This window comes from Malaclemys terrapin, chromosome 7, assembly GCF_027887155.1.
Source record: "Malaclemys terrapin pileata isolate rMalTer1 chromosome 7, rMalTer1.hap1, whole genome shotgun sequence".
Lineage (NCBI taxonomy): Eukaryota > Metazoa > Chordata > Testudines > Emydidae > Malaclemys > Malaclemys terrapin.
In genome coordinates this window covers 57,140,967-57,168,815 of record NC_071511.1, presented here as the reverse complement: position 1 = coordinate 57,168,815, position 27,849 = coordinate 57,140,967, and the positions used below count along the sequence as shown (strand labels likewise).

General features: G+C 49.3%; 1 protein-coding gene across 7 annotated transcripts; it reads right to left on the bottom strand.

The window, feature by feature from the left end:
• Positions 1–99: 99 nt before the first annotated feature.
• On the bottom strand, positions 100–27,442 carry CUEDC2 (CUE domain containing 2). Of its 7 annotated transcripts, XM_054034996.1 has the most exons (10): positions 27,360–27,424; positions 12,564–12,695; positions 7,995–8,086; positions 6,972–7,115; positions 6,362–6,423; positions 4,594–4,727; positions 3,102–3,275; positions 2,636–2,697; positions 1,090–1,150; positions 100–663 (listed from the first exon to the last, which is right to left on the bottom strand). In XM_054034996.1, exons 3-10 carry the CDS (start codon positions 8,066–8,068, stop codon positions 517–519), a joined length of 858 nt encoding a protein of 285 aa, XP_053890971.1. In that variant the 5' UTR covers positions 8,069–8,086; positions 12,564–12,695; positions 27,360–27,424; the 3' UTR covers positions 100–516. The 7 variants fall into 7 exon arrangements, with proteins under 7 accessions (XP_053890971.1, XP_053890973.1, XP_053890969.1 ...); XM_054034998.1 differs by lacking the exon at positions 12,564–12,695 and having other exon boundaries at positions 27,360–27,442; XM_054034994.1 differs by lacking the exons at positions 12,564–12,695; positions 27,360–27,424 and adding an exon at positions 20,879–20,982.
• Between the last annotated feature and the right edge of the window lie 407 nt (positions 27,443–27,849).

The following is a 27,849-nucleotide window of genomic DNA, read 5'->3' as shown; positions in this document are numbered from 1 at the left end:
CCCCTGCCTGGGGCATGAGAGAGAAGGATGCAGCTTGAGCCTCCAACCAACCATGAGACCCTGGTGACCCTTCCCAGGAGCAGACGTGGTCTGTCTGAATTCCACACTGATTCACACCATCTTTACTAACAGTCACAATCAACACCATTGCACACACATTTAAAAAGACGGCTGTCAACTGCACTAGCCACACATTAGCTATAAAAAATCCCCATGCAAGGAATGGCAGAGAGGTCCAGGACACACAGCAGCCGGGTTGGTCAAATTTGCCATAGCGACAGCTGGCTCCTGGCTGCAGAGGGACAATTTGGAGGGTTACACAAACAGCGTTGCTGAACAGGCTCCTCCATGGCATCATGCTATAATTACAGGCTGACAGCAGCATGCTGGCTCCCAGTGGTAGGTTAGTTCCAGTTAGAGGAGTGTAGAAGGCCCCTCTCACCCTTCCTGCCCCAGGGCTGTCCCTCCATGCCTCAGGCAGCAGGGTAGAGGGACGTTCCCTCCAAGGGATCGTCATCAGTGGAATTTGTATTTCTTGGCTGGCTTGAGGCTGATGTAAGTTCTCTTCATCTCCTCACTCTCTGGCTTCTTAATGTCTTTGTATCTTTCTCCCTTTGTACTCACCACCTGGTTGTCAATGTAGCGGATCAGTTTCTTGGGAGCCTAGGAAGGAAGTGAAATTGATGTGAAGTGGAAAGTGATGGGAGCCCTGGGTGGGTCTGCGGGGCAGGTGCAATTGGCATCAACTGAAAGGGTTAGGTTCTTTGTCTCACACGTTCTTTAAGAGCAGGAATAGCTGAGCTCAGCGGCTGGAGAATGCTGTGTTAGTCTTGGTTAAAGAACTGGTAGGAAAGCAAGATGAAGCCACTGGTGTATACCTACCCCCTCGTGGGGAACCACAGCATTAGGCTGAAGTGGTAAATAGTGACAGCCCCTGCTGCTCATCTTACACCAGTTCCCCCTTCCCTCCAGCCAAAAGCTCTATGAACAGGGCTTTCACTGTGGCAGATTCACTCTGCTGCCAACTGGTAGTTAGACCCCGTTACAGCCAAAGACTCTCATAGCCATGCCGAGCGTGGCTCTCCTCACCTCCTTTGGTGGCACCGGCCTGTGTGTTTTCTGGTCCTCCTCGCTGTCCACCATCATGTATCTGAAACACAGATGGGGATTAGTGAAAGCTGCAACACATACAACACTGTGACTATCATGGGCTACTCACATCCCGTTTCCTTACCCCCCGCCCCATTTTCAGTGTGACCTCAACACCTGCTGCCTTCCATTTCCAGCTGGAACTTGGGGTTGAGCCCAGGACTAACAGTGGGAGGGAGGAGGTACTGCAGCATCAAAGGCGCTATCCTTCCAAAGGGTGGGATCCTGCACAGCCAGCTAAAGGTTCCTGGAGCCTGGGGTGACGTCCCAGGCCGTGTGAAGTGTACCTAAAGGCAGACTGGCTACTTGGTTTGCTCAGGTAGGCCCAGATCACCAAGATATTTAGGTGCCTAGCTCCTAAATGGGAGTTAGGTGCCTAAATACTTTGGAGGATCTGGGTCCATAATCCTTGCCTTATCAAGAGTTGCTCAGAGATGTAAGGGCCAAGTTCTGATCTATTTTAGGAAGCAGGTTTGCTACTTTCCAATCTCTGTGGGCGGGCAGCATCGACGACGTATTCTGAGCACCACGCAGCTGAAGGACACGACAGTGGGTTCCTGGTAGCACAGTGCAGAAGTGGCTGCATCTCTCCTTTCAGAGGAGATGACTCCCTTTCAAAACTTCATGCACTATAATCCTTCACTAAAGGGGTTTGTTTGAGGGGTAAAGTGTCACCTCGCTCCACGTTTGACTGATGCACAGGTACTTGCTCGCAGCACTGATGAGTTCTTTACTTCTGTTCCCACTCTGGAGCCAATACAACTATGTGACAGCACAGCCAGCCTTGGTCATTTCCCCCCCGAGCTAGAATAGCTGCTCCTGTGTATTTCCAGCTAGAGAACTGCTCTCAATCACTGTGTTTGAGTTGTGTTGTAAGTGCAGGACCTTGCCAATGCCACCATTAAAGTGAGGTTAGCATATGTGACTACGTGGCACCTTTTTAGTCAACGCATCTGCTCCCTCGCGATCACGCCAAGCTTGTGTCAGATCACCTGGAGCTAGGTTAGCCCCTGGGAGACAGCACGGCTCTGGGAAAGCGAGCTGGGTTCTGTTCGGCCTTGCTCACACCCGCCAGCTGAATTCCAACTGTTGCTTATCCCTGGCAGTGACGTAAGGAAGCAGAAAGAACCAGCCTGGAGGGGCAGATCCCAGCTGGGCAGGTGCAGGCTGCAGCTTCAGCACTTATGGATAGCGGCTTTAGGCTCATCTGAACCAAACATGGCTGTAAGAATCAATAGGGAAACCCCAAACAGAGTTCACATCCCTTCTCTGACTGGACCTGCATTTTGAGATTAGCCATGGCCCAACATGCCAGGATCCTCCACTTACCCATGGCCCAACTGCAGAGTGGCACACGCCAAAGCTCTCGGATAGGTTGGTTTGGCAGGGTAGCCTGGGTGGGCAAGTTCCATTTGTGACCATTTCCCCAAGCTCCTCATTGGAGCCCGTTCTTGCCACTGAACAAGGACATGAGCTTGGTACTTACTTCTGTAAGATAAATCGTTTGAGGTCCTCTTGTTTGGGTGCTCGGCGGGGCCTTGCAGTCTCCTAGGATTAGAGAGTAGGAAAGGATATGTGGGAGCTACAAAGCAATCAGCCTGTTCAATCCCATCCTGTTAGCTAGTCCCCATGTGGAAAAGCCACCCCGGCTGCCGGCCAGTTGACATTAGGGGAGGAGGATGCCTGTGGCACAACCTCTCTTATGGCAGCCCAGCAGGCTGGACAGCCTGTACCTGGAGTCCCTGGGGAAGGAGCCAACTCAGTGGGATCTCACTGCTCTGCTCACAGTGTGAAGACCTGCTGGCCTCTTCTATTTGCTATGGGGACATGGAAGATCCCCACAGCCACTTTCAGAGATAAAGAACCACGTTTCAGCTTGTGCGATGCCCTGCTGTATTTGTGGACACTGCTTCCTCCAATCCCCCCCCGTGCTGCTGCCAGGGCCACAATACCTTCATGTTAGCGCCCACTGGGCCAGGTTCCACCTTCTCCTCCACCAGTAACTGCACCGCCTCTTCCAGGTTTCCCAGCACCATGGCCAGTGCCTTCTGAGCCTGGCTGAGGGTGCAGGCTGGGAACATCTCCAGGAGCAGCTCCACCCCATCCTTCAGGTCACCTTCTGCTCCCTGGTCAGGGTAAGACAGACCTGGGATGAGCCTGGAGGGCAGTGAGGTGCATAGCATTTTAGGCCAGGAAAATTGGTTTCCAGTAAGCCAGATATTTTTCCACAGCTTCAATAGAACCAAGTCTCCTCACAGAGGCAGGTGTAAGCCTCATCCCTGAAGCTGGGGAGCTAGTTATGGGTTTAGCTCTTTGCAGGCCCTGCCCTCACACACAGCAGCAAGGAGTCTGGATATTATTGGCCTACCTCTTGCTAGCAGATTAGCAGTCCCCCAAGGTAGGTCTTCTGGGTGTTGGCTCATTTGCCTACTGTGCTGCAACACATCCATCCCCCCAGAGACACAGATTCTGGGAACTGGCCCATTTACCTGTAGCCCTGACAACTGGCACTCCCATCGTGTGGAGTCTCAGCGAATGGGGTGGGGGGGGTTTAAGCACAGCATGCTACCACAGCAGCAGAGATGCTGAAGTGCAGCAATGACAGTTTCTATAAAGCAAGTGGCAAATGGTGACAATCACCAAGCAAGAAGAGGGCATCAGTATGCACGTTCTAGCCCCAGTGCAGGGGGAAAGAGAGCAGGGATGGGACTGGGTGTGCAGGGAAGTGCTCACAGTGGGGATACCAGCTGAGCAATGCTCCCTACAGCTGGAGCACAGCTGCCTGGAGAGTAAATGCTGGCTTGTCCCTGAATTGCACAGAGGGGATGGAGGGCAGTGGCTCGTATTTAATCAGTGCTTGTTATCCAGCACAGTACAAACATTCCGAACAAGTTCTGCAAACTCTCTCTTCAGGAACCACGGCACTGACCACTGAAATGCAGCCACCTGTCCAGTGGAAAAGGGAAGCCGTATGATGGTTTAGGACAAGAAATGGAGAATATAAGAAATTAGAACTTGGGGGGATTTAGGGGTGCAGAATGCAGCAGTCAAAGTCGGAATTTGGCTTTTGTGAAAAGTCCCATGGGATCTTTAATGACAAGCAGGCAGACACTCTGCTACCTCCCATCCAGAAAGTAGCACAGCGTCCCCCAGCTGCAGGGCTGGTTCCGTGCTGATTCAGAGGGAAGAGCACGAGCTGTGGAGTTGCCCACACCACTTCTGGCAACCTTTGAGTTTTCCTGGGAGGTTTCCCCTCCCAGTACTGACAAGACCCTGCTCATCATATATCACAAGCTGCAGTCACATCCTGAGATAATACTGCTTCCAGCCACCTGCACCACATAGACCCGTTCAGAGCCAGATTATGTCCAGACCCCTATGGTAACCTATGGCATGCAACTCTGTCTGTCCTGTGTCTAGTTCTCTATGACAATATTCCAGTACCTGAGCTACAGCTCCCTCTGCTGGTATATGCAGCCTCCTCTCATCAGAAGCTCCTGCCCCCTGCTCATCGCTCTGGTTCAGCTCTTCAGCAGGGGCTCTGCTCACGCTCTCCACAGCCTTTTGACAAACCTTTCCTTAAAGACACAGTGCACATTTATTTATGAGCAACCCTGTAAAGGTTACCGCTATCTATACCTTTCGTTATGGGAAGGACAAGGTTGCTACTGTGCCGTATGCCAGCACAAATTCCTTTCTCCATGATTGGTTTCCAGCCAATGCTCTCCTACTACTGCCAACCAGGTATGGCTGCCACCTTGTTCATACAGCCCACAGTGGGGCAGTTAAGGTTGTTTGGGTGCCTTAACTGTGTGTTTCCAGACCTTAACGTGTTTGGATTTCTTTTAAGTGACACCTTAATCTTTTAAATGAATTTCTGGGGTTTGTATTGCTGGGGTTGGGGTAGATTACAGCATCCCTGTATTAAGTGACCAGTACATATTCTCAATTGTTGTCTGGGAATTAATGCACATATAGGCAAGGCTCCTGCATGCTGTAAGGCCCAGTGTGCAATGTGGTCAGGCTGCTTTGATGAAGCCAGCATTGTCCTAGGTGTGTGTGTGTAAGATGGTTAATGCACTGGATTGGGAATCAGGACCCCTGGGTTCTTTTCTCCCAGCTCTAACACAGATTCCCTGTGTGTGATAAGAGGAAGTCATTTAGTGGGTATATGCCTCAGTTTCTCCATCTGTAAAGTGGGGATGATACTTCCCTGCACATGTGAGGCACCTTGAGATTGTAGCTTGGAGGGTGCTGTGGCTATGCTGTGTATTATTGTTACGTTATCTGTTGGCTGCTCTTTGGTATGCACGATAAGGGTGGGGCAGTCTGCTCTATTATGTGGGGCCTTTTGGCTCCAGGTAAGATGCCAGTGAGGCTTCAGTTGGGCAAACTCTGGACCCCTCTGCCCCGATGGGTCTCACCACCAGAGATTTTACACATCTGTTCTCGGGCAGAAAGCTACTACTTTGCTTTAATGCACTGATACCACTGACTCTCAGATTCTAAGTCCAGAAGGGACCATTATGTCTGCCCTCCTGCATAGCACAGGTCAGAGAGCCTCACCCAGCAATTCCTGCAGCCAGCCCCTAACTCCTGAGTGGGCTAGAGCAGTTCCTTTAGAAAGGCATCCCATCTTGATTTACAGACTCCAATGGCAGAGAATCCAGCTGACTCGCTCAGGCTAAGTATCACGTACAATAGACTGTCTGGGTTTGCAACACTTGAGCCATGCTGCTAACGGGAATGTAGAGAGAAACCCCCAACTTACTGACTTTGGAAGGAGGATTTGACCTGGTCTGTCCAATCCTGTTTCCAAATTATACACAAGACCCCTCTAGATACCTCAGGGGCAATAGTCCTGTACAGGAACCTTCCCTTTACTCTGCATTTGCTTTATATGCAGTTGGGATCACCAGCAACCGCAGGGATTTGTTCAAGTGGATTTTCCCACACAAGTGCCTCTAGTTCAGCCACAAACAAGCGCATTCCAAGCTACCAACTCTCCCACACGCTCCTGTCAAGACTCTGACTCAACCCGATCAGAAGTCAAGCGATTCAGACTCCCATATGAGACTCTCCTAAATATCCCAGCTTAAAATAGCAAGATCATGCATTGCTCTGCGACGCTCCCCATCCCTCAGAGAACTTAAGACTAAAACCACATCCTTGATGCACCTCCGCATGCCTGAGCGCCCACCGTGCAACTTACCTTTGTTGCGAGCTTCGCTGAGCCTTTCCGAGAGGGCAAACATCATTTCACAAATGTTCCCACTGCAAGAGACAGTTGCAGTGTGATTGGCATAGGGAGCATAAGCATTGTCGCCTTCCAACACAAGCTTCTTCTGCTGATCTAGGTACTTACAAGTCCCCCACCCTGAAATCACTGTATAATATCTGTGTAGTATTCCCCACACACCTGGCAGGGATTGAGAGAGTCAGTAACAGCAGACAGCTACTTCTGGAATTCTACACCGAGGACATGCGACCCAATCGATGCAAAACAACCATATTGCTGAGCCACTGATCTAGAAAGATGGACCCTGTAAAGCCAGTATGTGCAGCAGGCTAGTGCCATAGTAAATCCAGTACTACAAACTGGGGTCTCAGAAGGCCTGGGGCCTGCTTGCAATCTGTACTGGTATTAGTCATCACATACCCAAGTAAAGGCCAGATTCCGTACATGACTGCATGGTTTTGGGACCAGAAGACCCTTAAATCAAAGCACTGAGCTGCTTGATTTGACAAGTGAACTTTGTGGTACTAAGACACTTAGACCCAGTTCTGTGGCACGTATGTCCCAGATGGTTAGAGGCACACACCTGTTGATTTCTGCAAAGCCAGGGATATACGCCTCCATCATTTCCACAAAGGTGTCCATATCAAAGTTCTCCTCGGACGACTCTGGTGAGCCTAGTTCTTCCAGAACACTAGCGATATAGGAGAAGAAGACTTCATCCATCCCACTGGAGACAAGGAGAACACAAGAGGAGGGACTTGAGCTAACAGGTACTCACCCCTCTAGTGCCCTTCCACCTAGTGCAACTGCAGTCACAGGACCCACTTGGCCAGCTTCCTGTGCTGTGATTGGATCAGATCTCGCAAGTGAAGGCAGATAGGACCTCGTCAATAGTTGTAGGGCAGATTTTCAGGGATAATCTGAGGTCCTGCAGAAAATGACTTGTGCAGTTTAATTTGTGACCATCTTCCTTCCCAGTCAGCACTAAAGTAATATCCCAGTACATTGCTGGGGGAGGGAGGACAGTATTGTTGGAGTTACAATATCTGACCAAGGTCCTGAGCACTTGTGACAATGTTAATTCTGGTGTTTTGGGCAGATTCCAAGGGTAATTGCACTCTGTAGATAGAATTTCAGGTCAACAATCTACTTCTGTAGTACTCTTCTTCGCTTTCTGTCCTAAACCTGCACACAGCTGCCACGTACTGCAAAACAGCCACCGCATTCCAACCTAGAGATGGCTGCATTTCATTAGTGGGCAAAGTTCTTGTTATATAAACTATGTACGGGTATATCAGTCCCTGTTTGAAAAGCACTTTGGGATTCTTTTAAGATGATAGGAGCTAGAGAGATCTGTGTTAATGCATAAGAAATTAATAACCTTATTCCTTAATTTCACTGGAAGCTATTAAATGGTAACACTAAGTTATGGATGGTGGGAGGGTTTTAGCAGACTTTGGACAAATTACATGCGCCCCTGAGATCTGGATTGAGGAGCAGCAGAATACAATACATGGAGGTTAGAACATCAGACCTGGAGTTTAATAAAAGGGGAAAAGGGGCAACTAACAGAAAGTCCAAATTCAAAAGATGAGCTGGAACATACCTGAGATCGGCATCAGGGATGTGGGACTGGATGAAGCATGTCAGAGAGTCTCGAATGATTCTTTCAAGATCCATGTCTCTTTAAATGGGTTTCTTTAAATGGGGGGAAAAAAATCATAATTTCAGAGGCAAGAATGAGACCAGAGCATTCACATGCACAACACCTCCATGTAGGCTCATGCAATCAAAACACTTCATGAACTCCACCGGTCCAGCATATTGCCCTGGGGAACTGTCATAGGAGTTACCTGCAGTATCAGGAGCCACTAGAGATATCAGCCTAACATAGTCCGACCGCTCTGTGTTTCACAGCTTCTCTCTGCTACTGGTGTGAAAGGCTTTCACAAGTGCAGAGTAAAGCTCCCCCGCTCAGCAGGTGTAGTACAGCAAGAAATCCTAACACGTGGCAAGCTGCAGAGTTGTGGAATCAGATGGCAGGATAGACTCCGATGAAGAAAGGCTTCGGGTATTGCTTGCTCCCTGAGGGGGAGGACGGATCTTCCAGCTAACAGTGTTTTCAGTGATGCCTGGCTTTGTAAATGCCAGGATAGTGCCTTTCAGTGAAAGGGCAGCCTATAGCGGCTTTCACAAGGGAATACCAGACAGGGCACAGCCAACTAGTCTGCCAGCCAAAATATCAAAGGTCTCCTGGTCAGGCAGGGCAGCACCAGCGGAATCCTGCACACACAGGAGCCCACTGTTGTGCTTTGTGAATGAGCTGTTTTGTAGATGAATGTGACCACAATGGGAGCATTTGATAACAGTAACTGAGCAGGGGTGTTCTAAGGATCACAGACCTCCCACGCAAGCAAGGGCAGGACTGCACTGTCCACCCACGCGCTCTCTGCTAGCGTCAGAGTGCAGTCTGAACCCGCTGGAGAGACGCTATCCTACCGGCTGTCTCACTCATAACTTCCCTCTTGTGCTTAAGGCACATGGCAGCTGACGGCACAGCAGGCAACCTCTCACTGCAGGGCCTGAGTTATATACGTGGGCACAGATGCCTACTTGAGGATGGTATCATGATTCCTGGTGAGCGATCTTGGCACCGTACAGACAGCCTGACATGGTCCCAACCCCAAAGAGCTTACAATCTACAGGCACGATCACACTTCCAGTACGCGTCTGTGGCAAAACTCCCTTGATTTAACTGGGAGCAGGACCAAACCCTAAATTAGGCAGCACGGGCCTCTAGGAGAGCAACCTGTGAGGTGCTGAGCACCAGTTCTGATAGGAATTAAGGTTGCACACATCTCCTGAGAGAGGACTTTACCAGAGCTAACCAGATACAAACAGCTACCCCATTGTGCTCAGCACTGGGTTTGAGAGCCCCTGTAGGGAATAGCACTTCCAGCCAGGTTATAAGCTTTGTTTTCACGTGTGAATAGAGTTTTGGAGGCCCCCCCATTGGCCAGAGAACAGCAGGGCTCCTGTATATTCTGCAAGAGCCATCTGGAATTTATCACCAGACACAGAACCCCCTGCACCAGCGTGCTGAACACCAGACAGTGGCGCCACATTGGCAGGTACTCTGCCAACCATGCCAGGGTTTAGCACCAATCACAGCAGCATTCTGTGCTCGGGCAGAGCAGGGAGCAGAGTAAACAACTCTGGCAAATGGGAGAGATTCATAGACTCCAAGGCCAGACGGGGCCACTGTGATCATTTAGCCTGCCCTCCTGCATAGCACAGGCCAGAGCGCTACCCTGAACTAGAGAGATCTTTTAGATAAACACCAAACCTTGATTTAAAAGTGGTCAGTGATGGAGAATTCACCATGACCTTGGGTAGTTATTCTAAGGGCTAATTACCCTCACTGTTAAAAATTTACACTTTCTTTCCAGTCTGAATTTGTCTAGCTTTAACTTCCAGCCATTGGATTGTGTTAGATCTTTGGCTGCTAGACTGAAAAGCCCTCTCTTATTAAATTTTTGTTCCCCACGTAGGTACTTACAGACTGTGATCCAGTCACCCCGTATTCTTCTCTTTGTTAAACTAAACGGGTTGTGGGATGCAGGGAAGACCATCTATACTCCTCCTGGTGGACTCCGATGCAGCATTTGATACTGTTGATCATTAAACTTTCCTGTCCTGCACAGGAGTGGCGCCAGGGTTTTTGCCAACCTAGGCGGCAGCTCCTCCTCTTCTCAGGGTCACTATGGGCAATTGCACCTCTCCCTAGAAGACTCACATGTGAGAGGCTGCACAAGGCTAAATCCCCCTCCTATCAACCTCCCTAAGAAGCCACTGTGGCAGTTAGTGGGCGACCACGAGCTGGAATGCCAGACGAACCCAGATGACACCCAGCTCAGTGCATCCTTTACATCAAACAGCGATAACCCTGTCACCCAGCTTTCTCATTGCCTAGCTGAGATTAGCACCTGGATGAAGAGTGGCTGGCTGAAGATGAGCCCAGACAAAACTGTAGCAATACTGGTGGGGGAGAAGAAACTCCCTCATTCTATAACAGCTCCATTTATCAAAGGCATCTGCCATCAGATTGTTGCTGTGGTCTGGTTGAGGTCCTCCGAGTCTCTGCACTGAGCCTGTGCAACAACACACACACTGATGAAATACACCCACTTCCATCTGCTGCTGGCCAGAGGGGCACACCCACTCCTACTGGACTCAGATCTGGCCATATGATCTACATCTTTGTAACACCTAGGCCCAGCTACTGCAGTTCTCTATACTTAGGAATTAAGCAAGCCCCAAGTCATGACAAAGGTGTCGGGAATTCAAAATACAGCAGCTCTTCTGCTCAGCAGCAAAGGTTGCTGGGAACACGTTACCCTGATTTGCTTGTCCCTGCACTGGCTCCCTGCTGGACTAAGTCCAGTTCAAGGTTGCTCTCCTGGTTTTCAGTCTTGCCTGGAATGGGTCCTGAAGGACATCTTTCCCTGTGCCACCAAAACTTCCCACGACAGCTCCAGCTCCATTTCACCGGCACAGTGGGGGAGGCTCATTACAGACAGAACTGAAGACAGAACTTCACAGCAGCTGGACCCAAACTACAGTACTCATTATCAGCTGGAATAAGAAACACCACCAATCTCAATTTGTTAAGAGCTAAAAGGCAAACCCATTTGTTGTCCCAAGCTCTTCTGCAATTGCAGCCTTCTGCCACTTCCCACTTTTCTAAATGTAATAGTTAAAAGACCCCTCCCCTGCCTGACTCTTTCCCATAGGTAAGTAATAATGAGGCATCATTGACATCATTCTTCTTTGAGATGCTCAAATGCTCACAGTGAGGGCATCAAAAAAAGAACCTAGATAAATAACATACCTGCAAAAACAACAAAGGAAGGAAGACATCTCCAGCAAGACAAATGTATTATTATTAACCAAAAAGGCTTCTTTGCAGTAATTGCAACATGAAAATTCCCATTTCATAACATTGCAATAAAACAAAAGCAAGAAAGTACCCTCTTATTAGGCCACATGCCACCCCTTTATGTGTCTGCTTGTTGCACTGCTTTTCCATTTCGGCTTAGGAGGACTCTTTGCTAGTAATTTTCTTGCTTCTGCAAATGTCATATCTTCAAGTATGGAATCTGATTATAAACAAACACCTCTCTGCTGTCCATGTGTTTTTTTAAATGAATCGTATCTTCTTAGTTGACTGGCAAAAATCAGTTTGCATTCATCAACCTTGCAGCTTTTTATCCATAGAAGAGCTAGATTCTCTTCTGCTTCAAGCATCATCAACCCAACTAGAAAAATTCTGACCTCAGAATCTCATTGTTGGGGAGACTGTACTGAGCAGCAGTTCTGCAGATGCCAAGCCCACCCTGCAATCGCTGGTCACTAGTAAATTCCCTGAGTTTGCAAGTCCAAGAAAGGTCATTAGCCTTTACAGAAACCGTGGATGGACAATCAATATAGAGCACTTGGGATGTCCTTTTTACAGTCACTCCTGGAGTGAGTTCATCACCCTCTTACTCAGAACCATCATGACATTCTGCTGGTAGGAGAAGAGATTTTGGTCATTTCCATGAGGCTGGTTGCTATTGCTATGCGTGAGAACTGTAACAATAAAATGTAACAATAACTGTAACAATAACTTTTTCTGAAAACCCAATTTACTGAACAATAGAGCACAGCCCACCACATCAAAGGCACTTCTGCGAGGTCCATAAATTAGTTGCTAGTAATTTATTCTGATCAGTAGAACTGGCAAAGTCACTTGTCTCCCTAATCAACGGCGCTTGCAGGGGAACATCAGACTGGGAGGAGAGGAACATAAGGCTAAATAAATCAGTAACTGGAATATTGTAGGTCAGACCAACTACTAACTGATCATTTACAATCCTTTCCAAAACCTTTGACAACTCCTGAGAAGATGTCTGTTTGTAACGATTTTGTCCCCCAGAATTACCCAGGTTGGTTTCCAAACAAAGGGAATTTCCCACGTTTATGGGAAGTAGACAGACAGACATTAGAAAGAAGCTTCAGTCAATGCGCGTAGAGTCCTCAGCTTTCTCAGAATGACTATTTTAGCATTTCCCCAAACTTCATTTTTATCTCCTAATACAGCCAGATTTATGATTTTGTTCTCAGAGAAACCCACCTTTAACAGGCCTCTGAAGAAAGGAAACCCTTTTGTAATATATACATGAGAAGTTCCATGCCAGACGAGGGATGGGCGGAGTTTGGATAATCTGGGTGCTTTTCAGTGAGTCCTCCATAGCCCTCAACTTCCCTGCCACAAAGGAAAATGGCAAACAAACATGAAGAACGTCTCCACTGCTGAGCTCCCTTAGTTCCTGGAGCTACAGAGGGAGACTTTTCATAACACTATATGCTACGAACTCCCCCTGTTCTCTGATATCAATTAGTGACAAAGGACACCCACCCCACTACCGCAACCACCACCATAGAATGTGAGACAGTCTTTTGGGATGACTGAACCAGGCTCTATCGCCCCATACTGCTTAACTCCATCCTCAGTGGGCCACACTCTTAAGGGCCAATGCACATTTCCCATTCTCCTCCAGCCAGAGATCACCTTTCTTTGAAGGCTCTTCTTCCTTGGGATACCTACTCACCAAGAGCAGCTAGCCTATGATGTGCTGATTGTGGTAGCAGCATTATGGCAGGACATGGTCCAGATTTATTCCCTGTCCAGGCAGACTAAATTGGCAAAGACAGTCTCCTTTGTTCAAGCCCAGACCAGCAGTAAAATACTGGTGATTATTAGCGTACACCCCCCCCCCCCCGCCCAATAAAAAAAAATCCAACCACCCTTTTCTCAATCAAAGGCATTTATACTTTTCACTTTTTCCATGCCTTTCAATGCACAGACATTGGTTAGGCCTCAACTTCCCTGTGATGGTAGTCATTATTATTTACAGACAAGGAAGCTGAGTCATCAAGTAGTAAAGTGACTTGACCAAGTTCATACATGATGTCTGGCAGAACTGGGAACCAGAACCCAGGTCTCCTGACTCCCAGGTCATTAGCAGATCCCAAACTGAATGCAGAGCATCCATCTCAGCAGAGGACATCAAAGAAATTTGCAAGGAAGTGTTAGTTCATGGATCATCCTCACAGCAAGATGGTTTTTAAATGACAGACCTGACAACTTCAGTAACTGAGTTAGTGCCATTGCTAGGTCTCCACCACTGCCAGATGTCTGGGTCCAGTAGGACTAGCAGCTCCAGCATTGGAGTCCATTCTCTTCTATCTCACAGGAGTCCGGAAATCACTACTTTAGTAAACTTAAGAGACTAATCTAGTCAAAACAATGGCTTTATGGGATTCTGCCTTCTGAAGTTTGGAGGTCACCTCAGCTTATTAGTCGAAGGCCGATAAACTAGTCGATTCTCTCTATGTAACTAGCATTCTTTCTATGAAACCCCTCTGAAGATGGGCCTGATGGGCGTGATAGGATAAGGCTGCCTCTCGGATGAGCAGTGTCTGATTTCAGCGGCCTTGCAAGAGGCTAGTTTCTGTTGCTGGAGATAAATGGGTGTTACTGAGTCAGGCATAGTGTGATGTGTGTGTTTGTATGTGCGTATTCTTATCTACATGAGTCTGGTTATTCTTAAACTGGGCACAAGCAATTCCAGGAACCCCAGTTCGGTCCTCCTTGGCTGCTGCCTTAGTGACTCTTCCCCCACATCTCCAACCATCCTCCCAGCTGCTGGAGCCTTCCCTCACTGGCTGATCCAGCACCTGCCACTCCAGAACTAGAAGACCAGCAGCAGATTCTCCCTTAGCAGATTCATCACACTGCCCTCTGCTGACCTATTATAGCTCAGCGGATTCATTACACTATCCTCAGATGTAATTTCATGAGCAGAGCGGTCCTAGCTAGTGTAGTCAGAAGAGACAATGCTCCATCAGTTATTTTATCAGCAAACAGGGAGGTGATGAAAGTATGTGGCTTCCATAGGCTCCCATGCCCCATTTAGCGAACGGAGAAACGTCTGGTTTCAGAATATTATGTATGGCCAGGAGAGGGCCAGTTGGCTTAGTCTCTTAATTATAAATCTCAGAATGACATGTCAACAGGATAGTATTTTACCATATCCATCAACAAGAGCTGTACTTAGATAAACCTATTCATTACAAAGCCAAGCCATTATATTCAAAGTGCAAAGATGTGTTTTTAATTTAAAGGCTGTAAGATCTCCTGAATGTACTCCACTGGAGACCACAAGCCTTGAGCCCTCAGAAAAATGAAAGAGGACAAGCACATCTGCCGACCCAGGCACCTGTCTCTGAGACACACCTCCTTCTAAGGTACACAGGCCATCCAGAATTTCTCTTCCAGTGATATAGGACCTTGTATCTCAGACCTCTCCTTCCCTTTCACATGGCACATTCATCTGGAATGATTGTGAAGTCTGAAGGCTCTCCTGCCTATCAGATTTCATTTGTAGTTATTCTCCTAAAATAGAGAAAACTAAATAAAAACCCATGGAAAAATATTTGGAAACTGATTCTTCAAGATCAAGCTAATCCTTGCAAATTTTGTTTTGTGTTATTGAAGTTTCAGAATGCCTTACCTTAGGACAGCAGAAAGGTCTTTGGTGCCGTACCTTCTTCTATTTATGACGCGAGAGGATTAACTGGGGGCTCTTTTACCAAATCTCATCCTTTAAGCAGATTTTTGCAGGGGACGAGTTTTATAATGCAGTGAGCAATCTAAAGGCAGGGGAAATAATTTTCCCCAGGGCACAAACACAATTGTACTGAAATGATGCTATCATTCTTTTAAGCCTCTAGCCACAACTGCAGTGTGGGTTTTAACAAAACCACCTCTTTGGTGGGGGTTAGCTGGCTCAGCTCTCCACGCAGAACTCCTTAATTATTTTTCACCATTATAAAATGGGCCTGAGAACTCTTCCTAGTTTCCTTATGCAAAAACATATCTCTTCTTTCATGCATAGCCAAGAAATGGCATTGCTGTCATTCTGCCTTGATCGGTTCTTTCAGAAGTGATTGTGTCATCCCCTGGCTGTGGTTACAACCTGATAGTTTTACACTGTCAGAGCTGAAGATCTCAGATCACTGGAATCCCTTGTCATCTTTTGGAGGGTCATATATAATAAAACCCAACCTATTTAAGTGCTAACAGTTTGCTCAGGGGAGCTTACCAGCTGAATACAGGTATCCTGGCAGGATGGGTTCAAGTTGCCATATTGGATGGACTGCTTATTTGGTTTCCACAGAACTCATTTGGTCAGAGCTTTTTCTCAAGCTGGACTGAGAGAAAAGTGATGTCATTTAGAAAAAGGTGTGAAGGGACTACTTGAAAATCTATTCCTTTCTCTATTAAATAACTTTGCTCATGGTGTTCTTGATACTATGGTTCAATAGGTTATTACACCATCCTACATATCTCAGGGTATATCTACAAAGCAGTAGCTGTGCACCAGAGCTAGTGTGCCTACCTGAGCTAGTTTGAATCCAGCTAGCATGGATAACAATAGCAGTGAAAGACAGCACAACGTGGCTCCAACACAGGTAGTGCAAGCCCTGCACAGATAAGGCCACGCTGCATTGTCTCCATTGCTATCGTTACCCACACTAGCTGGATTCAAGCTCGCTCATGCACAGCTTTTGTTATATAGACATACCCATAAACTGTCATGGCCAGTGCTACCCACATCCGTTCTCTGATGTGCCTGCATGAACAGAAGGAGTTTCCCCTCCCCCTTACATGACCTACACGTTGGGTCTTTGCAATGGAGCTCCAGAAAACACTCTCCTATAGTGATGGTATGATTATCATGGTACAGTACTAATGGAAATACCTAGTTTCCTTTTATCCTGGAAATTTCTTGACTCACACACATTCTGGAGGTAGAATTATCCCCAAATTCTGATTTTTTTTTCCAGTTTCTCTTATTACCTGTTACTTTAGGGTAGCAGGCCCATGAGTCTCTGTTGCTGGACTACAAGAATTTCACTTACAGGCAGGACAAGAATGTTCTCTCACATACAACACAACTATATTTCCTACTGGTGCAGAGATCCATGCAAAAGCTAGAGCCCTTTCTATTAACTAGAGAGCTAAAGATGGTATGTCTATAATTGTATAAATAATTTAAGTGTCATCTTTCAAATATCTCTGCTCTGGAAACACAGGATCAGATCCCAGTGGAAGCTTCTTATCTTTTGACCCGCTGTAGTAGATACCCTGAATTCCGTGCACTTTACAGCCTGTGGATCTTTCAGATGAGAGCTTAAAAAACAAAAGATGCCTTGTCTGCTCTATACGAACATTAAAGATCCTCCAGCATTTTTTGTAAGGATAGATGCTGTGGTGAGGCCTACACACTGGGCTGGAGTCTTGCTGAAACTAAAGGGCAAAAAAAATCATGGTAGGCCATATGATGTCCAGAGACTTTTAGAAGATCACAAATTAGCAGAACAGCCTGATGGCTTCAGTAAATGGAAGGAGGTGTCTGTGTTTCAGGCACTGGAGATTATTCTTGAATGGTTAAAGTGAGGGAACAGGGATGGTTCATCATGTCCCTTCTAGACACTGTTTGAAAGAGAGTTATTGGAGTGGTGGGATCCTTGGGATATGGAAAGCCGTCACTTCAGCCTGCAAATTGTGGCCTCTGCGGAATACTCTGGTACATCCAGGGCATTAACCAGACCAGCAAGGACGTCAGACAACTGCTGCTTGATTCCAGAGTATCTCTGGAAGTCAGAGTTAAGGTTGCTGTGGCCCCCTCACTCATGGGGCAATTTTGTTCCCCTCTGTTTTTTTCTAATTTTGTTTAACCAACTCTGAAATTAGCTGAACTCCACAGAACCACTGCCACAGGATAAGACAGCATCCTGCCCTGATGCAAAGGAAATTGACCAGAAGCATGTTCCGAATGCTGTCCCAAGACCGAGGAAGCGAGATAGACAGGTGAACTTTGCGCTCTGGATCCTATGTATGAGCTGCTTGTTCAACAGAACAGCAGGCATTACAGACACAGCTATATTTTCCTTTCTTGTTCTTTCCTCTCCCCCTCCTTGTGCATTGCCTGTGTTGAAAAAAAACAACTCCCAAAACCTAACCAGCCAAAACAAAAAAAGGAACATTTTTCAACAACAGCTCCCCTAGCTACAATCCAACAGCAAACTGACTCACATTGCTTCTCCCCCCCGCAGGAACTTTCAGTACAAGCAACACACTCTCTAACAAACAATTTACTCTCTGAAACACTTTGTTAAACTTAAAAGAAAACTTTCCACAATGAATAGCCTCTAGGATATTTAGAGTTCCAGTATTTTAATGATTATGCTTTGGTTTTTGTTGTTCTGTGCATAACAAGTGTCTGAAGGACTTTTATGGTGTGGTTGCTATGGGAGAGCAGGTCAGGGTTCTTGTACACATAACACAATTAACTTTATAGTGTTGCAACAGTAAAATCAGGCTTCTATCAACAACCCAATACCCTCCAGCCTGATACTTCTAATTAATACAACACACAGTACAGTTGGCAATGGCCAGAATTTTCCCTCCCTCCCTGTCACACAGCATGCTGTGCACTGGATAGCTGCAACCCTCCTCTCCAGAGATGGCTGCACTTCAGTAGTGCTGTATGTATACAGAGCCCTATCTTGCAGCCCTTACCTAGGCAAAACTCACATTTATGTGAATGGAAGTTTTACCTGAGTAAGGTCTACAGGATCACAGCTAGGCTTTGTAAAGCCTTTTGTTACCTGTAGTATAGTCAGCAGTTCATTCTAGGACTGTTTAGCCCAAGCCAAGAATTAGGGAGACCTAGTGTGGGAAGCACAGAATGTGTAGTTTAGGAGCTAAAGACAAGGAATCTGTCTTTATGTAGTAGCCGAAAAGAATTTCCTTTATACGAATTACTAACAAATGATTTTTCTTCTCTAATGCAAAGGCACTACAATATCTCTCAGGATGAAAGGTACTATATACATGTAAAATATTAAGCTGAATATGTTAATAGGCATAATAGCCTTGGAATTTTGTGGCAAATTTCTCAAGTTTTACATTTCTGTGGTGGGGCTTGAAAAACCATAGAACTGGAGGACTGGAAGGGAGTGTATAATTAATACAGCAAAATCCTATTTCTAACCAGCAAAAGGAGCTGTGGTCCCAGCTACAGCCACGAAACATTACTTGTGTGTCTTATTAAAGCAATAACACACCAGAGGATGGAGGCTGAGCTGTGCCATCACAGCACCTTTGCATTTTCAGCATGGGCCTCAAAAGCAAAGTGTTAAACCACCCAAATAATAGGTTGATTGTTAAAAACAGTCCTGAGCTGTAATCCCAGTTCTGACACAGACTGGCTAGTGACCTTGGGAAAGTCATTTAATCTCATTGACTCAGTTTCCCTTCTGTAACATGGGGATAATGTTCAGTTTCCTACCTCACAAGGAGTTCGGAGGACTAGTTAATGTTTATAAAACACTTTGAGCAAGTGCTAAATGTTGTCATCTCAGCATGACACACATCCTGGAGTACCTTATTTCCTAATTTAATGGTGTTTTAAAAAGTAATTTGGTTAAATAGCAGCTATCTTCATACATCTGAGTGCTACACAAACAAACTGGGACTAGATAAAAGCAAATATTATATCTAAAGTTAAACTAATCGTAACTTTTGTAATGAATTTGCTATAGCTTTGTCACTTTTCAAGACCCCCTGTCCCAGTAGCTTTTATAGTATGTTAGTCAATAGGCCAGAAGCATGAATACGAACTCTAGATAGTTGTATGATTGTAAGTCAGGATACTTCGAATATCACAATCCCACTATTATTAAGTGTCTAGAAGTCAAACTAAAATACAAAAATCTAGAGTTTAACTCCCCCATCTCATACACGTCTTCCCAGATCCACTACCAAGAAACCCAAGAGATCACCAGCAAAAGAAAAAAAAACACAAACATGGAAGAGGATTGAATACAAAGGCACATTTGTTTTTTATTATAGTCAGATATATTTTTCCTGTAAATGTCATGTGACAGCTGTCAAATAAAACACAAAAGTAAGCAGGGCTATACAATTATCTCGGGGCTTGGCAGACTGGTGTGATGTTATGAGAACCTCTCTGGCTGCGTGTGTACACAATCCCCACCAAGGGAAATTAGGAACCATGGAGATAGAACCACTTCAAGGAGTCTGAGGGATGCAAGCAGCATTTTAGTGGTCAGAGTCAGGACTGAGCTGTGTTTCTGGCTCTGCCACTGACTTGCTGCATTGCCCATGGTAGGTCACTAGGGGGACAGGTTTTCAGCAAGCAGCCCCTATCCCGAATGCTGCCATTTTTAGATGTCTAACTTTAGACAGTTTGGGGCTGATTTTCAGAACGGGCCCAGCTGAGCAGTCACAGCTCCACAGTTCCTAATGACTTTGGCTGAATTCTCAGCATCTCTAGAAGTCGGGCAAAGGTGCGTCAAGTTGGGCAATCCAAAAAACAAAGGCACCCAAAATCAGAGTCTGTTTAGATGTGGCCTTAGTCTCAGTACACCTTCGATCTGCAGAGAAAGGTACCATGTGAACGCCGTTAACTATGCTAGTGCAGCCCCACGGATGAATCCAACACCCCGTAGATGCAGGGCCGGCGCTTCCACTAGGCGACCCTAGGCGGTCGCCTAGGGTGGCAGGATGTGCGGGGCGGCATTTCGCCACCCTCTGCAGAATTTCGGTGGCAAGAGGCTTCTTCCGCTCCAGGTCTTCGGCGGCAATTCGGTGGCGGGTCCTTCACTCGCTCCGGGACCTGCCGCCGGAGTGCCCCAAAGACCCGGAGCGGAAGGATCCCCGCCGCCGAGAACGCAGCTTCAGCGGAGGAGCTGCCGCTGATTACTGTGGAGGAGCGCTGCTCCTGCATGGATGGCACTATGGCCTGGCCATTCCACACGTGTCTGTTGGGTGTCTGACATGTGGTCTGACCCAGATGCTCAGGCCTGGCTGCTGGGGCCAAGGAGGGCACACAGGCCTGGCACTTTGCCCCCACATGGCACTTTTGCTGCTCCCGCCACTCCCAGGGTTAGTCCTCATCTGCAGCCACCCGTGGCTCTGGGCGGGGCGGGCGCCCACTGTCCCGGGGGGGCTGGGGGACAAGGGCCAGTGGAGCAGCCCCCAAGCTGCACCCAGCACGCAGGGCCCCCGGAGACAGACACACGGACGCGCTCCACCCTGCCCGGGATAGACACACGGACGCGCTCCCCCACCCTCGGACAGACACATGGACGCGCTCCCCCCGGGGACGGACGCGCTCCCTGGCCGCCTCGGGGACAGACACACGGACGCCCTCCACCCTGCCCCTCCCCGGGACAGACACCCGGACGCGCTCCCCCCGCCCCCGGGAGTCCCAGCCGGACAGACACAGGCGGCTGGGGAACGCGGCCCCGACAGGCAAGCGGGTGGGGGAAGGGCGCGGTGCGCGGCGTCACCTGGCCTCCTGCGCGTCCCCGTCGCGGCCTGGCGCTGCCTCCGGGCCGGGTCCCGCGCAGCCAGGTTGAAAGCAACAGGTGACTCCCTCCACCATAGAGTTGGGAGCGGGAGGCTAGAGCAGCTCCCGCCCGGTCAGGCTCCTGCGCCGCCATCTTTATTGTGGGCACGAGGGCCTTCCCAAGCCGGCTGCAGAGGCTTTGTGCGGACGGGCTAGGGCGCCTGCCTGTCCCCCGTCGCTGCCTGGCTTGGAGCCAGAGGGGCCACCCCTGCCACGCACCCCCACAATCTCCCTAAGGTTGCCAATTTTCTACTCACACAAAACTGAATGCCCCTGCCCCGCCCCTTCCCTGAGGTCCCGACCCTGCTCACTCCAACCCCTCCCCAGCCCCTAGCCTCACTCACTTTCACTGCGCATGGGCTGGGCTGAGAGGTTTGGGGTGCAGGAGGAGGCGCCGAGCTGGGGCAGGAGGTGGGAAGGCATGAGGGCTCCAGCTGGGGGTGTGGGCTTTGGAGTGGGGGCAGGGACGAAGGGTTTGGGGTGCAGGAGGGGGCTCGGGGCTAGGGCAGGGGGTTGGGATGCAGCAGGGGTAGGGTGACCAGATGAAAGATGTGAAATATTGGGGGGGTGTGGAGCAAAAACAAAAAAAAAAAACAAAAAAAAACAAGAGCTGGCGGTGGAGGAAAAAACAAAAGCAAAAAAATCCCAAGAGCTGCCGGAGCATAGGAAAAATTGGTGGGGGCTGAGGACCCACTGGCAGCTCCGCGCCCCGCCCCCCCGCACCAGCTCGCCTCTGCTCTGTCTCCTGCCACGTCCTGCTTCTCCCCCCTCCCTCCAGCACTTGTGCTGCCATACAGCTGATTAGCGCAAGCCTGGGAGGGAGGAGGAGGAATGCAGCATGCTTGGGGAAGAGGCACGGCCAGGGCATGGATTTGGGGAGGGATCCAAGGGGGCAGTGAGGGGGCGGGGCTGGGGTGGGGCAAGGGCAGGAATTTGGGGAGGGATCCAATGGGGGAGGGAAGGGGCGGAGCCGGGGCAGAGTTGGGGCGGGGGGGAGGGCACGAGCCCCCTCTGCTTGTGCGCTGGAGGGCAAAATATCGGGACAATTCACATTCCGACCAAACATCAGTCGGGACGCGGCACAAACAAGTAAATATTGGGACAGTCCCGATAAAATTGGGACACCTGTTCACCCTAAGCAGGGGGTGTGGGCTTCAGGAGGGAATTTGTGTGTGGGAGGGGGCTCAGGGCTGGGGCAGGTGCTTGAGGTGTGGAAGGGGGTGAGTGGTGCGGCCTCTGTGTGCAAATTTGGGTACAGGAGGGGGCTCAGGGATGGGGCAGGGGGTGTGGGCTCCAGGTGATGCTTACCTCAGGCATGTCCTGGAAGCAGCGTCACGTCCCTCTGGCTCCTAGGTGGAGGGGTCAGGGGGCTCTGAGCTGCCTGTGCCTTCAGGTGCCACCCCCGTAATTCCCATTGGCTGTGGTTCCTGGCCAATGGCATTTGCGGAGCCGGCGTTCGGGGCATCACACGGAGCCCCTGTGGCTGCCCCTGTGCCTAGGAGCTGGACATGCTGGCTGCTTCCAGGAGCTGCACGGAGCCAGGGCAGGCAGGGAGCCTGCCTTAGCCCCACTGCGCTGCCTACCAGACTTTTAGTGGCCTGGTCAGCAGTGCTGACTGGAGCCACCAGGATCCTTTTTGCCAGGGCATTCTGGTCGAAAACTGGATGCCGGCAATCCTAAGCTTCCGTCTCTGCCCCCAGTGGGGCTACTCCTGCCCCACAACCCCTGTGCCCTCCAACCCCTGTGCACCCCCCCCGCTCCTGCCCCCCGCAGTCCCCGTGCCTGCCTCACCATCCCCCATCCCTGGGACCGCTGCAGCCCACCCCCACCCCAGCCATTGGACCCCTGATTACATCAGCAGGGTGGAGGTATCTCCATGGCATCAGGCCATTGGACTGTTTCATAAAAGTCCCCAAGCAGCCATGCATAGTTTATATTCTCCTACTCCTCAGCTATATGGGTTTGGGCCAGAGTCTGCTCTCCACTGGGCCAGGAGAATGCCACTCAGGTCAATGGAATTATTCCACATTTACACTGGCGTGAGAACAGAACCTAGACCCATTTTTTCTTTTTATTCTAATGTATGTACATTCTTCCCTGACGTAGTATGAACATATTCTCCCCATGTCTTTGACTTCTTCGACTGCTGCTCGCTGCATGAATCAGTATTTTCTCTAAAAAGCAACAAAGAGTCCTGTGGCACCTTATAGGCTAACAGATGTATTGGAGCGTAAGCTTTCGTGGGTGAATACCCACTTCGTCAGACGCATGTATTTTCTCTGTATTTCCTGCACTATACCGCTCTATCTTCACCTGATTCTTCAGCTGTTTTGTCTTATTTTGGATTAGAAATAAAAGTTTGAACACTCTTCCACAAATTTCACATTTCTATAGTGGGTTTCGTCCTGTAGGATCCCAACAGAGCTCTGTACATACACCAACTGAAATGCACCCACTTCTGGAGGGGAGAGGAACAGCAAGGTGCACAATACACTGCAAAATCATAGAATGGAAATGGAAGTTTTAACCAAGGACACTGTTGGCTCTTAAGAAAAAAGATGGAAAGCTTGTAATACCCACAGTTTTTAAAGACTCATCCATTTAAGATAATCACACATTAATCAGTCTGGTGCTCAGGATAATCTAGTTTGGAAGAAGGAAGGAGCGAGGAGACCTTGCTGAGACGTGAAGCAGAGGCTTCAGGAAATCTAAATATTCAAGCCCCCTGTGACAATGTATCCCATAATGCTTTATGGGAATATGACATAACTGGAATATGTTTTATGCTACACGTGCCACGTAACATATCTCTGTAAAGGTTATGGTCTACTGAATCTATTCATCCTATTTGTACACATATATCATTTTTGTACTTGAAGTTATGAATATTGGCTGTATACTTGCTTGATTTCTAAGTAAGCTTTGTAAGGCATTTGGTCAGCTTCTTTAGAAAGGAATTTCATAGAATCATAGAAGATCAGGGTTGGAAGGGACTTCAGGAGGTCATCTAGTCCAACCCCCTGCTCAAAGCAGGACCAATCCCCAACTAAATCATCCCAGCCAGGGCTTTGTCAAGCCTGACCTTAAAAACCTCTAAGGAAGGAGATTCCACCACCTCCCTAGGTAACCCATTCCAGTGCTTCACCACCCTCCTAGTGAAAAAGTTTTTCCTAATATCAAACCTAAACCTGCAACTTGAGACCATTACTCCTTGTTCTGTCATCTAGTACCACTGAGAACAGTCTAGATACATCCTCTTTGGAACCCCCTTTCAGGTAGTTGAAATCCCGCCTCATTCTTCTCTTCTGCAGACTAAACAATCCCAGTTCCCTCAGCCTCTCCCCATAAGTCATGTGCTCCAGGCCCTAATCATTTCTGTTGCCCTCTGCTGGACTCTCTCCAATTTTTCCACATCTTTCTTGTAGTGTGGGGCCCAAAACTGGACACAGTACTCCAGATGAGGCCTCACCAATGTCGAATAGAGGGGAACGATCACTTCCCTCGATCTGCTGGCAGTGCCCCTACTTATACAGCCCAAAATGCCGTTAGCCTTCTTGGCAACAAGGGCACACTGTTGACTCATATCCAGCTTCTCGTCCACTGTAACCCCTAGGTCCTTTTCTGCAGAACTGCTTCCTAACCATTCGGTCCCTAGTCTGTAACAGCGAATGGGATTCTTCCGTCCTAAGTGCAGGACTCTGCACTTGTCCTTGTTGAACCTCATCAGGTTTCTTTTGGCCCAATCCTCTAATTTGTCTTGGTCCCTCTGTATCCTATCCCTACCCTCCAGCATATCTACCACTCCTCCCAGTTTAGTGTCATCTGCAAACTTGCTGAGAGTGCAGTCCACACCATCCTCCAGATCATTAATGAAGATATTGAACAAAACCGGCCCCAGGCCAGGACCGACCCTTGGGGCACTCCGCTTGAAACCGGCTGCCAACTAGACATGGAGCCATTGATCACTATTTGCAAAGTTAAGTGCCCAATCAAGAAGCACTTAAGGAACAATGGATCTTGGAATGCTCCAATCCACATAAGAAGTCTACTTGAGGATGGTTCACCCGTAGCATGTGAACAATGGCTGCTACCTGTAGTTCTGAGTCATGCATGGACATGTGGCTTGCCCATGTGACTCCAAATCTCCATCTTGAAACTGGATTTTGATAGGCGAGAGGGGGTCTCCACCCACAAGAGAAAGTCTATTTAAGCACGTGGGAAACCCCTCCATTTTGTCTTCAGCTGACTAAAGAGAGAGCCTCTCTACCCCAAGGATATCTAAAAGAAACTGGAACAAAGGACAGTAACCACAGGGGGTGTGAGCAGGGCCGGATTAACTTTTTGTGGGCCCGGCGCCAAACATATTTGTGGGCCCCCCTGGGGAATAATTGTAAAAGGGGCCGGGGGTAAAAGCACAGTAGGACAGGAGCTAGGGTTGGTCTCTGGAGCAAGGGAGGGGTCAGGGGTAAACTGCAAGGACAGCAGGGCTGGGGAGGGGGTAAACAGGATCCCCCCGCCCTGCCCACATAGAGCGGGTACGTTCCTGGTTCTAGCCCATCCTCTTTGTCTCTCTCTGCACTGAGCTGCCCCTCCTCCCACAGCAGCAGGACTGGTTCTCTTCCAGCCCTCTGGGGTGGGTGTTGGGAGTGGGAGGAGCAGAAGCTAATGTGGTTACACCTATAACCGGACATTTAGTTTCCAGTCAGCACTGCTGACCGGACACTCAGGTCCCATTTTCTACTGGAGTTTCCAGTCTAAAACTGGATACCTGGCAACAGGGCTGCCAGAAAAGCCTGACGGGGGGAGAGGGGCAAGCAATCATTTTTAAAAGTAAGAGGGCTAAGCCTTAAGGGGGGGGCAAGTGGTGGGTGGACTAGGGAGTGGAGAGGAGCTAGTGGGCAGGGCCATGTCTGCTGTACTGCCCAGGTAGGTTGGAGACTGTGGGGATCAGCTGACACAGTATCCAGGGCTGATGCAAGGATATTTTGCACCCTAGGCGAAACTTCCACCTTGAGCCCCTCCTCCGGAACATCGCTTATTATAAATGTTCAAAAATGAATACAGTGGAGTCACATCTTACATGGGGGTTAGGTTCTAAGGTCAGCGCGTAAGAGGAAAATTGCATATAGTGAAAATTACCTTTAAGTACAGTACACACTAGAACAGGGGTCCTCAACCTACAGCACGCATGCCAAAGGTGGCACACGAGCTGATTTTTTTTTTTAATGGCAGCCTGCGGGTCCTGGCCACCGCTGAGCCTGCTGCTGGCCTGGGGTTTCGTTCACTCTGCTGGGGTCCCAGCCGGTGACTCCGTTCAGCCTCCTGCTGTTCACCCAGGCTGGCAGGAGGCTGAGGGGGGCCGGTGGCCAAGACCCTGGCTGGCAAGGGGCCGGCAGCTGGAACCCCAGATCGTCAGCGGGCTGAGCAGGGCCGGCGGTCAGTCTGGGGTTTTCCTTCCACTGGCTCCTGCCAGCCGGCGTCCCAGCCGCCGGCCCCGCTGAGCCTGCTCAGCCTGCTGCCAGCCAGGGTCCAGGTGCTGGATCCGTTTAGCCTCCTGGCGGCCGGGACCCCAACTGGCAAGGGGCCGGCAGCCAGAACCCCAGACCGGCAGCAGGCTGAGTGGGGCTGGCGGCTGGGACCCCGGCTGGCAGGAGCCGGCCCACTGCTGGCCCTGCTCAGCCCGCTGCCAGCTGAGTGAACAGAACCCCAGGTCGGCAGCAGGCTCAGCGGCAGCCGGGACCCGCAGCCTGCCATTAAAAAAAAATCGGCTTGCGTGCCACCTTTGGCATGCGTGCCGTAGGTTGAGGACCCCGTTCTAGTGTGTACTGTACTTTATGGTAATTTTCACTATACGCAATTTTTCTCTTACACGGTGACTTTAGAACCTAACCCCTGTGTAAGATGGGACTCCACTATAGTGTAAAAAAAAAATTTGGGGCACCACTTTTTGGCACCCCCAAATCTTGGTGCCCTAAGCGGTCGCCTAGTTTGCCTAGTGGTTACACTGGCCCTGACAGTATCCCCAGCCCAGGTGATGTGACAGCCAGTGGTGGATTTAGAGTTAGTGGGGTCTCCCAGCCCTGGGCTCAGCTTCATTTTTGGAGCAACCTCCTTGGGACCCAGCCAAGAAAAAGAACATTCTCTCGTATCTCCCCCCGCCCCCATGTTTCATTCTTGTTTTCTTCATCCTCCTCCTTTAAGTAATAGCAAGTAAATGAAAATAAAGTGAGGTACCTTGATTGTTCTTGTAGTCTAACTTGTTTTTCCACAGACCACTTGAAAATCACAGAGGGTCTTGACGGACCACTTAATGATCTCTCCAAATATTGTAAAAAAATGTTCGGGTGCGGGGTCTGGACAGGAGCTAGGGCGAGAGAGGGGGCTCAGGGTTGGGGCAGGAGGTTGGGGTGTAGAGCACTTACCTGGGGCAGCTCCTGTTTGGTTCTCAGGATGGGGGTGGGGATGTGGAGGGGTGCAAGAGTCAGGACAGGGGCCTGGGTGTGTGTGAGGGGGGGTGCAGGTTTCAGGGCAGGGGGGCATGAGGGGGGGATGCAGGGGTCAGGGCTGGGGGCTGGGAAGGTGTAGGGGCTGCAGGGGTGAGGGCTGGGTGTGTGTGAGGAGTGAGAGGGAGTGCAGGGGGCTGAGGAGGTGTGAGGGGGATGCAGGAGTCAGAGCAGGGGGCTGGGGAGATGTGGTGGGTGCAGGGGTCAGGGAAGGAGGCTGGGGAGGTGTGTGTGGGGGTGCTGAGGAGGTGTGAGGGGAGTGCAGGGTCAGGGCAGGATCAAGGGCTCAGGAGGCAGGGGGATGCAGGGGTTAGGGTGGGCAGGTGGCTGAGGGGGTGGGCTGGGGTCGTGGGGGTGCTCACGCAGGAGGCTGGAGGGGGTATGCCCCAATTCCAGCCCCTTCCTCAAG

Bases quoted from the DNA above. Each gene is read 5' to 3' on its own strand.
- CUEDC2 (XM_054034998.1), bottom strand. From the start codon at position 8,068: ATGGATCTTGAAAGAATCATTCGAGACTCTCTGACATGCTTCATCCAG. The intron at 7,116-7,994 runs GTATGTTCCAGC...CCTTGTCTCCAG, and splicing joins ATCCCTGATGCCGATCTCAG to TGGGATGGATGAAGTCTTCT. The intron at 4,728-6,361 runs GTAAGTTGCACG...TGTGTCTTTAAG, and splicing joins CAGCGAAGCTCGCAACAAAG to GAAAGGTTTGTCAAAAGGCT.